General features: G+C 41.9%; 1 protein-coding gene and 1 long non-coding RNA gene across 2 annotated transcripts in view; one reads left to right on the top strand and one right to left on the bottom strand.

Moving 5' to 3' along the window:
• The window catches only part of LOC118917992 (uncharacterized), a 198,349-nt gene that overhangs the window by 30,408 nt on the left and 151,708 nt on the right, over nucleotides 1–16,233 (bottom strand). The window lies entirely within an intron of this gene.
• The window catches only part of CLRN1 (clarin 1), a 34,909-nt gene that overhangs the window by 7,326 nt on the left and 11,350 nt on the right, over nucleotides 1–16,233 (top strand). Inside the window, exon 2 of the mRNA XM_036896373.2 lies at nucleotides 14,234–14,413. Coding sequence (XP_036752268.1) covers nucleotides 14,234–14,413 — 180 coding nt within the window. The remainder of the gene's footprint in view (nucleotides 1–14,233; nucleotides 14,414–16,233) is intronic.

Raw genomic sequence — 16,233 nt, 5'->3', positions numbered from 1 at the left:
ACGTTTTGTATAAGTATTATATACTGTGTTCTTACAATAAAGTAAGCTAGGGAAGAGGAAATGTTTTTTCAAATTTTTGCAAATATTGACAATTTTTCCAATACATTTATTGAAAAGGATCTGTGTATAGTGGACCCATACCATTCAAACCCATGTTGCTCAAGGGCCTACTGGAATAATCTAGGTTGAGAAGGTCACATGCTTATGGCTAATCTTTGAGTTATGTAATTGTGTTTGTTACCTTGATGTTGATAGTTTATGTTGAAAGCAGAGATATCTGATTGTACATGCAGTTAGCTGACTTCAGACCTCTGCCAATGAAAACCTACATGACATGACCTTCAAAATTAGTTACTCTGACCACACAATTATTTCACCACAGCATTGACCAAAGTGGTGGGTTCTTTCCTGAGGTGACATGAACAGTTTCAAAATAGAGGTAGGGACATAAAGAAAAGCAAATACATAATATCTGCTTTACTTTAAAAACTGCTCTTTTATTAAGAGCCAATGGAATAAAATTAGAGCATAAATTAAAATCTCATTTTTTTTGTTATACTCATTTGTCCTTATTGAAATTATATGCTATTAAAATGACCACTAACCTGCCATTTATACAGAATGGTTGGAGAATATGGTATTCTGATTACTTGACTATTCTGGATAAGAGAAGTACAGTAAATATCTGTCCAGTTAAAAAAAAAAGATTGCAATAAAATATTCTTTACATCAGAGCTATACTGAACACAATCTAAATTCTCATTTTTAAAAACTGAAAAATACGAGCCCATTTTAATCTCTGAAATACATCAGGGATTTAATAGAGTGAAGGGCATATTTTTTAAAAACAAAACTCATTTAAATTAAACACTGACAAGCTTGCCTTTCATCTAGTCATGCAGCTAAATACCCAGCCTGATTGTGATATGATACACTTTTATTACAGGTATGAGAGAAGTGACTAATAGCAAGCTATACCTGGCAGGCTAATTTATGCAGGATTCGTATTTCACTCCCTCTCAGCATGTTATAACTGGGGCACCATTCTCAGGAGTTATTACCCCCACATAATCATACCCTGTGGATTAGGAGCAGTTAAATGGGTTCTGTTATCAGATACACATCTGCGCCAAAGCAGCTGTCGTTCCTAAGCCACCATGGGTGATTAAGACTCACTGATGGGGCTGCCTCCGAATACGCTTGAGTCAGGTAGATACACTTGAACTGAGAGAAATTCAGGTGCTGTACTGAGAAAATCGTATTTTAAACGGTTCTATCACACCATCAATTCTCCTTCCTTTAAGCACTGAGGTCATGGATTTCATTCTCCCTGACCATGCAGCCGTCAGAAGCCTGGCTCAATACCTGGGTGTGAGATTATGGGTGATATTAAAGGAGATGAATGCACTGAGTCAGGGAATGTCTTTTGCTGGATTTTCATAATGACTGGCTGCAGATGGGCTAAGGGGAAAGCCAGATCAAGAGCATTTCTGTAAGAAAGAAATCTTCCCTCTTATTCCCTTTCAAGGAAATGAATAGCTGAGCATCAAGGGACCAAATACAACTTCTTTTTTTACACACCCTTTATGTGGAGAAGGACAGATTGTGAAGGAAAACAGGACCTCTGAAGCTACCTTTATGGCTTTAATCTAGGAAGAAGTTGCTGCACTACTGCTGACATCATTATCAGAGGCTGTGAGCTCCGTAAGTGGTGTTACCTGCATTTTACATCTGGCCAGATGAAGGCGAAAAGGGTGGATGAGATGTACACCGTTAGAGCAGAGGTCTGTCACCCTGTCTGTGCTTTAGAACCAGCAGGGGAGTCTTTCAAATTATGATTCCGGGGCTCCACCGCAGACCAATTGAATCGGGATCTCTGGAATGGCCTAGAAGCTACCCGGGTAATTCCAATGTACACCCAAAGTTGAGAACTACTGAGGTGGATGGTAGACAAGACAGGTGACACCAGCTGAGGCCACAAGTCAGAAGCCCTCAGTGTTTAGGATGGGTGCAGCCACCAGAAGGAGGTCTGGGGAGAAGCAGTAGCTAACGTTGTTTCCATAAAGTGGATGGTTTTCTGGGATCCTTGGCTTCCATTCTTTTAGCTGCATATTTCTGTGAAGGGTCTCACACTTTTCCCACGCTCACTTGGCCTCAGAGGGAATGGACGAGCTGATTGAGGAGTTTGCAGGAAGAAACTGAGCACACTTGGCTCTCAGCCCTAGAGGCTTCCCTCTTTCCAAATCTGCCCCCCTAGTTACAGTAGCCGATTCTCCGCCTGGTCAGGAGAAAGGAGCCAGCTCTGCCCTGCATAGGGAGGCTTCAGCTGTGCAGCCCCGCCTGGAACTGGATGGTGAGGCTGTCAATTCAACAGAAGGTGGGGGAAGATCTAAGTCACATTATCCAGAGCTTTATCAGAAATAAAACTAACATTTTGACCTCTATCTGCCTGTTTCCTGTGGAAGGGCTCTACTCCTTCTGAGGAGACTACTAGGGGTCCTTTTTAGAGGTGTGTCATCAGCCCAAACAGCATTTTAGACAAGCCATTACAGAAAATGCCCAAGAAATTGTACAAGGGAACAAGGAGGAGAACAATGTATCTGACACCATGGAAAGTGACTGGCATCAAGTAATTAAATGCCAATCCAAAATTCCCAGGTTATTTACAAAAATAGTCACCCACCTAGTCAAGAAAAAAAAATCTGTACTACAAGATAGAAAGTTGCCTGAATTCCATGTAATTTAAGGACTGTGGGGGGAAACATTTGGTCCCAATGTACAGATATTTGGCCCACTCTGATCACCTGTGGGCCAAATAACTCCCACCTACCCACAATGATTGATCCTGAGATTTGAAAATGCAGACAATCTTACTGCACTGTGTTCTTATATCTCCCACTCCTCTTGGTAGAAATACAACTCTCCTGCCATTCTCATCATGTTAAAGAAATAATTAAGCAATTAAAATTTACAAAGAGCTTCCACATACATAATCTCACCTACGACTCCCAAAGTTCCGGGATGTACTTAGTTACCACCCACATTTACAGATAAGGAAGACAAAGTACACAGAGACTCACATGAGCAGCAAATGACAAAAACAGATGAATCCCAAACTTTTCTAAATCTGAAAGCTCTGTTTTTCCCAACTGCCATGTTGCCTTTCCGTTAATGCCTGACAATTTGTCTTTCTTCCCACCAGCTCTTCCACCTTTCTTCCTTTGGTGGTATGTGATATTTTAACCACCTAGAATTATTGTTCAATGCCTTAATACAGGTTTAAATTGGATTTGCTAATTCCTGTTTTAAAAGCAATAGGACAAAGATATGACTGTTAGACTGGAAGCAATAACAGATAAAAGGAGAACAAAGGTTCAGGATAAAATATAAGAGAACCCAGCAGATAGAAATAAGATAAATTTTAAGGCAACTGAAATGAAAGCCATACATTTCAAGATATCAAATAAAACATGGATTAATGGCAAGCAATAAAGGAACATACGTAATTAGTGAAAACAAGTAGTTTTTTATCTTATTCTTATTACCCTCCAGTGATCTATTGAAAACAGCATGACTACATGTGAGCCACAAAGTCTTTGTAAGTTAGAGTATATGTGCTCTCACACACACATACCCCAAAAGATCACTAGGTGCCTATTATGTGCCTAAGCATTCTTCCAAACTCTGAGGATATGTAGAGAATGAGAAAAGGTACTTGTTTACAAATAACTAAGAATCTAGCAGAAGTGTTTTTAAATAGCCAACCACTTGTAAGAGTTGATCAGGTACATCAGTCAAGGTGGGCCGGGTTATGTCATAATAACTAGTAAATCCAAACATCATAGGCTTAAATCAACAAAGATTGATTTCTTGCTCATGGTACATATTCATCAGAGCTGTAGTTCCATTGCAGGATGCAGCCACCATCTGAACAGTCGCCAGTTGTTCTATCAGAGAGAAAACATGGAGGCTCTTGGACTGGCAACTAAATCCTTTGACCCAGAACTGACACATGCCATTTCCACTTATATTTTATTGGCCACTTATATTTTATTGTTACACAGCCACATCTAACTTCAAAGGGGCCAATATATGTAATCCTATCATGATCCCCGAATGGGGAAGAACCAGAACCATAGATGGTTGAATAACACTAATTACTATCACAATCATTGTTTTTGTTCAGAAGCTCCAAAAAGGAGAGTTACTCTCTGTCAGGTCAAGGCCCAGGGAAATCAATGGAAAGTTCTTAAGGATTAGAGTTAGACTTCACTAGATGGCTCTGTAGAAGCCATTCTGAGCAAAGCAACAGCATGAATAAAGGTATGGAGAGCCTATTGCAGCCACAGTACAGAGAATGTGTGAGAAAAGGAGGAGGAGGAAGGTAAGGCTGGAGAGGAAGACAGTGACCAGAATGTGCAGGACTTCTGTTTGTTGCCCTGAGGCAGTTAATTGTACCTGGTAGGCCATAGGAAGCCATTTAGGGATGTTAAACTGGTAGTTAACAGGACAGAAGATGGACTAGAAGAAGACTAAAAGAGGAAAATAGCCCAGGTAAGAGGCTCCTCCAGTATTTGGGGGTCCAAAGCAAAGCACTGTCAGAGGGCTGGAGAGGAGGGAGGATATTTCCAAAATAATCAGAAGCAAAAGTCAACAGAACCTGGTGACATCATATGAAACCCAGATTTCTGTTGGAAAGATAGTTGTAACAATTCACCAAGAGAAGAAATACAGAAGGAGAAAGTTTAGAAAGAAGATGAAATTATTTTGGGTCATGTTTAATGAGGCTCCACTTAAGGGTCAGCAACAAGAGATGTCCACCAGTTACACAGATTTGGAGATCAGGAGAGAGACCTGGGGTAGAAGGGGAAAAGCGGGCATCAGCTGATTAGAGGTGGAAGTTGGAGCTACAACTGAGATGAGGTCCCCCGGGGAGGGAATCAAATGAGAAGGCGATCAAAGAAGTGTCCTAGAAAACACCAATATTTATGGGTAGCGGAGGAAGGACTTGCAGAGGGGACTGAGAGGCGAGGGCCAGTGGGCTGGAGGCGGGTCACGGGAGGAGTAGCCCGCAGCAAGGACGGGATGGCCAGCAGTCCTACATGCACGGAGTGTCGAATGAGACCAGGAAAGCAGTCATCTGAGTTTTATACCAGAAGGGGATAAAAGGGGACCTTTCCTAAAGCAGTCCTGATGGAGAGATGGGGAAGGCAGGCCTTGAGGGAGCTGAGGAGGGAGGGGGAGACAAGGACCCAGAGAGAGGCGGCTGGCAGGCAGCAGTCAGCGGGAGGGGCTTGAGTAAGATTCTATTCTGAGGCGATGGAGCAGTGGGGAGGAAAGGGCTGCAGACAGGAGGGGTAGGCAATAGACAGAAAGGACTCCACATAGGTGGGAAAGCAGGAGTGTGGGAGCACAGGGAGAAGGCCGAGCCTTGGACAAGAGAAAACATTTTTCACTAAGAATGGAGGGAAGGTTGGGCATGGACCAAAGAGAAGGGTGGTATGGGGGACTGAAAAGTTGCAGGAATTCCCCTGACCGCCTCTATTTTCTCTGTGAAACAGAAGGGTTCAGCTCACTAGATATTTTTGAGCCTTTTGTAAGCCAGGTACCTAGACTAAGGGAAACAGAGGTGAGGTGTGATAGGGGCTTAAGAGAGGGGGAGGTTTGGAATATCTGACGATGGACAGAAGAGGGAAAGACTTGAACAAGCTTTGCAGATGGGGCAGGAGGACCAAGAACCAGAGGCTCAAGGAGAATGAGGGTGTAGAGGCAGGCAGATAGCTTGAAGAACAGAACCCCCACCAAATGACTGCAGACAGGCAAATTTCCTAGAGAGCCTCCCTGTGGCTGCATTTTCACTCCAAGTCTTTGACTTCCTATTTGGGCAGCTGTGTTTCCTGACAGCCGACTACAGGAGTGAGGGTGGGACAGCCTTTCTCTGCACACTGAGCACATGATGCAACGTGGGTCCCCCTGTTGTTACCCCCACTCCCTCCTGTGCCTTGGGTGCCTTCTACTCTGCAATCAGGGGAGGGAACCTGGTGACCAGTTTCTCCTTGCTTTCTATTTCTGTCTAGATACCTTGTCAGAAATCTCTGCTTTCCTGACTGTGAGGAGGGGAAATTGAGCTTTCAATCAGAAGTTTAATGTGTACATTATCAACTATAACTCACAACATTTAGGTTACCTTGTATCTATACATGTATAGCATTCTTCTAGAAAGTACTCTGATCCAAGTAATTCCTTTACTGGAAATTCATCCAAAAAAGTTATTCCCCCTCATCACCCACCACCATACTAAGCAAGAAAAAGGTATGTGCTTGAAGATGTTCTTGGAAACATTAGCTATAATACTAAAACACTGCAAGACTAATATTAGGAGAACAGTACATTATGTGATGCAAAAATTCACATAGTTACCTAAATGATAGTTATGAAGAGAATGCATATGACATGGAAAATGCTTACATTTGATTATCTGAGTCAAAAGAACAGAATGTAACCTCAAAACTGCATTATGATCATAGTAACATAGGAAATAAATATTAAGATGGACAAAGATTTGAAAGGAGCAAAAATAAAGGAAAATGTTGCTTTTTATATTGTAGAATTGTGGGTGGGTGACATTTTTATCCTAATTTCCATTTCCTTGTTATAATATTCATTTATTTTAAAAAAGTGCCTCCATGAAGAGTTGGCCCTTTGGAGACACTAACAGAAAGATGGTGAGGAACAAGCCTGTTGCCCCAATCCTCCTGCCCTGCTACCAGAAAAGAGCTTTGTCATGTTCAGGTTTGAGATGGATTCTTTTGCAAATCTCGAACTTTAAACCTTGTTATTAAACAGCTGTTAGTTTCCATGTAACATATTGACAGCCACCCAAGTATGTTGGATTAAATTTTTTCTTTTAATAAAGAGATTTGAAATTCCATTCCACTTACTAACAAGGTCTTTCAACTTCTTAAAAAAAAAAAACCCCTGCAGAACTGGCTCCTATCCTCCCTCTGGTGATTATTCTATTTTGTCTCCATTTCCCCAGATTCTTTCTAAACACTTTCAATCCAGCTTTTGTTACCACCAGCTGCCAGAAACAGCTTCCGTCAAGGTCTTCAGAAACTCCCATCACATGTACCTGCCAACTCCCTCTCCCTCTCCTTTGGGCCTGGGGTCACTAAGTAGACTGTCTGCTCCTCTTCTTCCTTCTCTCTGCACCAGTGTGGGGCTAACTTCCTTCAGTCTGAACCACTGGCTTCCACCAAGAAACTCCGCACCTGCTAACCACATCAGACCCCATCCCGGCATCCTATTCCAAACAAAATGTATCCACCCAACATATATGTGTCCAACAGCTACATTGTGCATCCTCAGTGGCAGCAATAATCTCCCTAAGGGGGTGAAAATTGGTTTTGGGGGAAAGAAAAAACACTTCTTAAAAAGTGCATATGTGTATAAAGCACAGATAGAAATATAACACCCTGAGATACAATATATATGCAGTATTAACATGTCATGGGGTAGGGTAATTAGAAGAAATGTCTAAAATGACTCCTGGGGTGAAGAGAAACAATGAAAAATAAGCTGAGAAATACTGACCTACACCATGTCAGGTATTGTTAGGCGCTAGGAATATAGCAGTGAATAATACTGACCAATGCACCTGCCCTCAGGTCATGGAGGAAACAAACAATAAACACACAAGCAAAAATATATAGAATTGGTTAGATAGTGATAATTGCTATAGAGAAAAATAAAAACAAGGAAAGGGGTTGGAGAGTAGGGGTGGGACTAGGCAGGGGGGTGCAACTTTAAATAAGGTGGTTAAAAAAAGGCCCCTCTGAGTGAATGTAATAACCACATTGTATTTCTTGTGAAGCCTTCATAAGAGTGTATATCAATGACACCTTAATAAAAAAATAAAAAAGGCTGCTCTGAGAAAGTGACACCTAAATAGAGACATGGAGGTGAGGGAGCAAGCCGTGAGGATATCTAGGGGAATACCTAGGCAGAGGGAACAGTAAGTGCAAAGGCCCTGGGGCAGAGGTGTTCCAGGCATGTTTGGAGTACAGTAAAGAGTCCTGTGTCTGGAGCTCACTGAGTGAGGAAACAGCCATCAGATGAAGTCAGAGGTCTGGCAAGGAGTCCAGTCTGGGTGAGAGCAGAATCCCCTGGAAGGGTTTAAGCAGAGGAATAACATAAACCAATTCATTTTCAAAGAGCTGTCCAGCTGCTGGGTTGAGAGCTGACTGTAGGAAGGAGGGGTGGAAGCAGGGAGACCAGTTAGTAACCCTTGTACTCAACCAGGTGAGCCAATAGCAACTTAGACTAGGGTGGAGGAGTAAGACGGGGAGAAGTAGTCAGACTCTGTAGGTAGTGCCAACAGGCTTTCCTGAAGGGTTAAACATGAAATGTGAGAGTACGCGAAGAATCGAGAACAATGCTAGGGAAGAATGGAGCAGCCAGCAACTGAGATGAGGGAGGCTAAAGAAAGTGAGTGTGAGGAGGGGAAAATGATGGGTTCAGGTTGGGGCACACTGAGTTGCCTGTTCAGTATCTCAGTCCAGATGTTCAATAAGTAATTGGAGGACATACAAGTGTGGAATTCAAGAAGTCTGGGCTGGAAATGTCTGTTTGAGAGGGCTTCGGGCAAAGGCCATGACACTGGATGGAGCACCACGGGAGTGAGCGAAGAGGGAGGAGAGAAAAGGTACAGGCCTGTGATGACTCAGGAGGTGAGAATGAACCAACAAAGCAGATGGAGGCAGCAGCCAGTGAGCTGACAAAGCCAGGGGAGTGCGGTGCGCCGAAGCCTGAGGAAGAAAGGTTTCAGGGAGGAGGGAGTGAGCCTCTTGCCAAATGTACACCAGGTAAGAGGAGGATAAAGACTGACCCCTGGATTTGGCAGCCTGCATCTCTTTGGCTGTGGGAAATGTAATATCAGTGCAGTGGGCTCAGGAAAGCCGAGAGAAGAATGAGCCCCTGAGAGTACAGGCAACCCCCTGAGAGGTTTTGCCCTAAGGCAAATCGCCAAAGGGGGTAATAGCTGGAGGAGGACTCAGTGAGATTTTTTTTTTAAGGTGAGAAAGTGACAGTGTGTTTGGGCGCTGATGGGCCTGATCCAACAGAGAGGAGGCAATTGCTGGTGAGGAGAGCACTCCTCAGCGGTGTCTTTGAGAAGGTGAGAAGGGATAGATCGTGAACAGAGGCGGAACTGGCCTTAGGGGCACTCCACCGTGAACCTCTGCTGGACACCTACTGTGTGCTAGGTACTCCATACACCGATGTCATTGAATCCTCACAAAGGTAGAATTAGTTTGATTTTTCGGATAAGGAAATCAAAGTCTAGGAATTTCAGAGTTAGGAAATAAGCTGAAAGGTGAACCTCCTCTAATCTCAAATGCCTGGTTCTTGCCCAGGCTGCCCCATGGAACACCCTCATTTTCCAGAGAGAAACAGGGATAATTAAACCTGCTTACGGACTCACGGTGGACTAGAGTGCCTACTTGGCCCAGTGCTCCTTTTCTTCTCTTTTACTAAGCTCTTCCTTCCTCCATGCCAAGTGGTCACTTTGGCTGAGCTCTCCCTCCCATCTAGAAGACCCCCCTCATTCCAGACCTTGTTCCTCCTACCTACTTTTTTTTTTGTTTGAGAGGGCATCTCTCATATTTATTGATCAAATGGTTGTTAACAACAATAAAATTTTGTATAGGGGATTCAATGCACAATCATTAATCAACCCCAAACCTAATTCTCAACAGTCTCCAATCTTCTGAAGCATAACGAACAAGTTCTTACATGGTGAACAAATTCTTACATAGTGAATAAGTTCTTACATGTTGAACAGTACAAGGGCAGTCATCACAGAGACTTTCGGTTTTGATCACGCATCATAAACTATAAACAATCAAGTCAGATATGATTATTCATTTGATTTTTATACTTGATTTATATGTGAATCCCACATTTCTCCCTTATTTTTTTTTTAATAAAATGCTGAAGTGGTAGGTAGATGCAAGATAAAGGTAGAAAACATAATTTAGTGCTATAAGAGGGCAAATGTAGATGATCAGGTGTGTGCCTATAGACTAAGTATTAATCCAAGCTAGACAAGGGCAACAAAACATCCACGTATGCAGAAGATTTCTCTCAGAACAGGGGGGGTGAGGTTCTAAGCCTCACCTCTGTTGATCCCCAATTTCTCACCTGATGGCCCCCCTGCGACTGTGCCTGTCTTAGGTTGTTCCTCCCTCGAGGAATTTTACCCGTCTCTGGCTAACCAGCCGTCTTCTGGGGCCCCACAGGGAAATGTAAAGTTTCTACCTACTTTTTTTTAATAGTCAGTTTCATTGAGGTGTAGTAACAGAGGAAATCCACCCTATGGGTTCAGGTCTATAAATTTTGACTAATGCACAGAGGCACGTGAATACCACCACAATCAAGATAAGGAATACTCCCATCCAACTGATGGATATTCAGATGTTTCCAGGTTTTGGTGAGTATGAATATAAAGCCACTGTAAACATTTGCATATAGATTTTTGTATCGATCATATATCTGTAATTCTCTTAGGCAAGTATCTAGGAATGAGCTTGCTGGGTCAGATGTTAAGTCCATGTTCAGCCTTTTAAGTGTGGAAACAATTGGATATCCATATGAAAAAAACAGAAAAATGAATTAACCTTGCCTCTATTCAGAAAGTAACTCCAAACTGGATCACAGACTTAAAATTAAACTTAAAACTGGAAAAAAAAATTCTGGAAGAAAAACATAGAATACTTGTACATTAGATAAAGACCCCTTCGATTTGACATCCAAAACATAATAAAAGAAAAAATGATAAACTGGAATTCATAAAAATAAGAACTGCTTTTCAAAAGATACTGATAAGAGAATGAAAGGATAAACCACGTACTAGAAGATATTTGTGCATTACTCCTCTGAAAAAGGGCTATGTCCAGCATGCATAAAGATTCTCAAAACTCGGTAATAAAACACACACAAAAGATATGAACAGACACTTCATCTGAAAAAGACACATAGAAAGTAAAAAAAGATCCTCAGCATTAGTCATTTGGTAAATGCAGATTAAAACTGCAATGAGATAAACTACACATCTATTAAATGGCTACAACTTTTTTAAAAACCTGCCAAGTGCTGGCAAGAATGAGGAATAACTGGAACCCATTTATGTTGCTGGTGAGAAAGTGAAATGGTACAAAACTGCTATTTACAAAGATTCAAAATATTTACAAATATCCTGTGTTAGCTCAGGTGTAGGGAAGTGGGGACCCTTGTGCATTTTTCCTTGGGATATTTGTAAATATTTTGATCTTTGTAAATAGAAGTTTTGTAAATATCTTTGTAAATATGGAAAACAGTACCTCATAGTGTTCATGCATACATTTCTTATTGTGAAAAGAAAAATGGAATATAGTGCGACTATACCTCAGCAGTCTAATGACCCACCCACGACTCCTCAGTGAGGACGCTGAGTGAACACCATCAACATACATGACCTTCTCTGTACTCATGAAGAGGGTGCACCCTACCCGATAGCACTAAGCACATCTTGTGTGTATACATGTATAATTGTTTATTTTTTTCTAGCAGTGGTGAAGGGTTTGTTCTGACCCAATGCGACTCCCTCAGCTGGTCACTTTTTGGCACATGGTCAGGAGCAGCCCTGTGGCCCTGTACCATGCGTTTGCACAGCAGACCACTTCCTCCTCCTTGGGACATTTTCTCCCCTTGGCTTCTCTGCCATCTCATCACAGATCTGCTCCTAAGGCACAAGCTCTCTTTCTCCATTTTCTTGGCTGGCTTCTCCTGTCTTCTGTGTGGGCAAATGTGGAGGAGCCTGGCTCCTTCTTTCCTCTAACTATAGCTTCTCCTTAGGGGATAGCCATTCCCCTGGCTTTAAATACCAGGGCCAGGACTCGGGTGAGGCCTCTGAGACACCTAGGTTATAAAATGTAAGGAGACACTCACTTTCAGGCTTGTGCAAGCACAGGGTCAGCCCCAGAGAGTGACTGTCTCCTTAAACTTTATGTCCGAGGCACCTTGCTTGCCTCACCCTAGTTCCACCTCCTTAAATACCTCGTTCTGCCTGGACTTGCAGACACATAAATCATTTCTTCCATCTCTCTTTGGAGATCTTAAATGCAACTCAAACTTAAAATAGCTAAAATAGCACTCTTGCATTACTTCCCATTCCCATACCTGAACTTGCCCCTTCTACGTGTCTATTTCACTTCATAGGATCACCATTTATTTAGGTGCTCAGGCCAAAAATCGAGGATTATCCTTGATTCCTTTCTTTCAACAAGTCCTTTCTTCTGTCTCCAAGATATATTCCGACAACCGCTCAGAAGCACCTCTTCTGCTACCACCTTACACCAGGCCCCGTCTTTTGCTACCTTAAATATGCTCTCCCAGCCCACCGGGTCTCCCTGGTTCCACGCCTGCCTCCTTCCTTCCTCCTTCTCCTTCTACTTTCTAATCAGCAGCCAGTGATCTTTTACCATCATGAAGAGGATTGTGTCACTTTCCTACTTAAAACTCTCCAGTGGCTTGCAAATGAATTCATAATCAAAAGCAGACTCCATACCATGGTCAGTAGGCCAGTGTACAGTGGGTGCAACGATCTGCTACCCAGGATAACCACCCCACTTCCACCTGCTCTCGTTCACCAGGCTCACTGGCTCTCTCCCACCCAGGCTGTGTTCTTTTTCCCTGGAATGCTCCCTCCCCAGATCTTTATTTGGCCACTTCCTTCTCAACTTTCAGATATCACTTTCCTGACCATCCCAACCATTACCCCAATTACTCAAAATCCTATTGTTCTGTTTTATTTTTCCATAGCATTATCATTAGTCTGTTACCACTGCATGATAGCTCCCCAAAGCTCAGGGGCTTAAAACCAAAAATGCATTCCTTCAGCTGGACAGTTCTTGATCGGGTCTTTCCTAATGTTGCAGTTAAAAAGCTGCTGAAGTTGGAATCATCCAGAGGCTTTCCTGGGCTGGCCATCCACGACTCTTTCCCATCAGGTCCGGTGCTCCTCCAGGGGCCTCTCTCTCCAACAGAGTCACCTGGGCTTCCTGCATGGCAGCTCAAACCTCCAAGAGGAGAGAAGTAGGAATGGCTGGTCATCTTACTGGCAAGGCCTGAAATGGCTTGGTGCACTTCTGCCGCCATATTCTGGAGGTCAAAGCAGTCATAGGCCAGCCCAGGTTCAAGAGGATTGAGAAGTAAATTCTACCACTTACGGGGAAAGTGATGTGTATGCAAAAGGAGGGAAGGAATTGATGGTGGCCATCTTTGGAAATAAGCTACTACTTTTGTTTACTTCTTAACTGCCTATTTACTCCATTAGGTTATAAGCTCCATGAGAAAGCAGGGTCCTTGTCTATCTTGTTTCATGGCTCTATTTCTAGCACCTAGAACAATGTCGGGCATACAATAAGTGCTCAATTAATAAGCTAAGCACTTGATAAATGTTTGGGAAACTAAAATGGATGGAACTCCCCAGCTGGGTCTTCCCAGGTTTGCTGATGCTGAACTCTCTGAGGCCTCACCAGGTAAGGGAAACCCTACATTTATGAGGCATTTCCTTTCCTCTGCAAACAAGAAAAACTTTCCCTGAACACAAAACCTAGAAATAGATTTGGTGTGTTTTCTAAATGGAGAACATTTCTTGTATCACCAGAAATTATTTTCCCATAGCTTTTGCTACATCAAAATATTGAAGTTGACTGAATAACTCATTCTTTAATCTTGGTGTGGGCTAGAAACCATTTTTTTTTCTTGTAGCAAAGGAAATAAGGTAACCTCCTGATGTATAAACTCCCCCAGATATCGCTAAACTGAAAATGACATTACAAGTTAAGATAGAATTAAAAAAAAGAGATAACTACTGAGAAATATCATTAAATGTTTGTGCATCAGCATACACAGCTTTTGGTTATGAAGCGCTTGTTTGTTTAATTACATATGACCAAGGCCAGAAGAAACATCCTCTCACACCTCCCCTTTGCTAATTTTTACCGAGTTCTATGAAATAATCTCATGTTTAAACCTTTCAATAAATCCCTTGTAAATTAATAAGTGAAAATGTATTCATCTGAAGGGTTTTTCTGGTTTTTGAAGTTAAAAAAAAAGGAAGAATTTTCCTTTTGAAATTAAATTTCTAGACTGCCACGAATGAAATTTCTTTTATTCTTTGTTTTATCTTCAGTTTTCCCAGATTTGCTCAAAGCGATCCCAGTGAGCATCCACGTCAATGTCATTCTCTTCTCCATGATCCTTATTGTTCTAACTATGGTGGGGACAGCCTTCTTCATGTACAATGCATTTGGCAAGCCCTTTGAAGCTCTGCATGGTCCACCTGGGTTGTATCTTCTGAGCTTCATCTCAGGTGAGTGCAAAATTCTACCTCTGGAGACAAGTGTTCTTTTTAGTGTTAAAAGACAGGTCTGCCCAATGTAAAGTTACACAGATAGTCACTGTAGCATCATATATAATAGCAAAAAGTAGAGAAAAATATAATTATCCAACAATAGGGAATTTGATAAACATATTATGGCAGTCTATATGAATGAATATGATGCTGACATTAAATTATGTTTATAAAGAAGATATAATCAAAAAGATAAATTGTATCAGAAGTTAAGTTAAAAAAGCAGTATATAAGATTTTATAAATAGGAACCCAGTTTGACTCTCTCTATATATTCTATATATATAAACTCCATATATATATAAATATATATATATGAGTACATATGTACATATATAATAGAGATACCATTCTGTTCATAAGTTACCTCTGAGCAGTGAAATTACAGGTGATTTTCACCTTTTCTCATACTTAATATTTCCAAATGTTCAATAATGTGCATTTATTCATAATCAGATAAACAAGTAAAAACCACTCAAAAAAGACTTAAGGGCCTGTGTTCTCCCCACAGTGAGTTGTCATATTCTGGTCTGTAGGTACTTTGTGTAGTCTAATGGTAGGTGTATCTGGGCAAGAGCAACTCTAAATCCAGAAATTAGTTCATCAGTATATATGTCCTCCTCAATAACTGGGGCTGATGGAAAAGAATATAAAATCCAGTTAGTACCATCTGGTGCTTAGGATGTATTTACAAGGAGGGGAAAAGAAAGATGAGAAAACCAGAAATACATAAATAACTCCTATGGAGCCAGTCTTCTGTACTGGGTCTCTCATTTCACCCTGCTCCAAACTTGCATAAGACCCAATACTTTGTCATATTCTCAGGATGCAAACAGTTTTGATTTCAGGGAGAGATGAGACAGCTTACAACTCACACCAGCAGACAGGGTACTGAAAATCCCTGTTAGACTGTTTGCTTCCCTTCTGAAGCAGCTCCTTAGCTGCCAAGCAGGCCCAGGCCCCTGCCTTCACCTGACACTACTCCCTTCCCCCTGCAGAATTCAACACTAGCCACAAACTGGCATAGCTCCCTGTCTGTAAAACAAAGCCTTGTAGTTAACAGGGGCTCACTCCTCATACAGCCTCTATCCATTATTACTTGAGCACTTCTTAGAGTCTTACCCCATCCACATTTTGCTAATAAAACAATTAACCCAACCAAAGTAATTCTCTCTCTAGTGGGGGTTCTGCTAGGATTTCCTCCATATCTTTCACAAGCAACTAATACAGCTTTAAATTGTATAAAAATGATTACCCTATGAGGGCAGAGTCTAAGTCTCTCTCATCTCTGTATCTCTAGTAAAAGCATCTGGCATGAGGCTCTGCACACAGTGAACAATTCAACACATATTCGTGGAAAAAGCAAGCCCAGAAAGAGATGTTAACTTGGTCACTTATTACAGGTTAGAGAAATCAGAATATGAATGGGATGGAATCCAAGCAGGCCCATAGAGGCAATAGGATATAAGCCAAATAAATATGGGATGGAATATCATGAAGGAAGGTCAAGGGCTTTGCAGTGAGGGCAGAGGAGCAAGCACAGGTACAGGGAGTGGATGGACAGACCAAGACATCATTCAGTTTCATGGGAAGGTCCAGGTTAGAAGTGCGTGTTGCATTACCTCCCCCCACCCAACATACCAAAGCACCCTGGGAAATCTGGGTGGTGTGCTATTTTAGTGAAAGCCATTGAATCAATCAGGGACCAACTAGAAAAGAGAATATACACTATTTTTATGGAGAGAATATAATTCTTAAAGTGGGGTTCAGTAGTTCTTC

This window comes from Manis pentadactyla, chromosome 1 (genome assembly GCF_030020395.1).
Source record: "Manis pentadactyla isolate mManPen7 chromosome 1, mManPen7.hap1, whole genome shotgun sequence".
NCBI lineage: Eukaryota > Metazoa > Chordata > Mammalia > Pholidota > Manidae > Manis > Manis pentadactyla.
The sequence above is the reverse complement of the archived record's forward strand: the minus strand, read 5'-3'. Positions and strand labels throughout refer to the sequence as shown.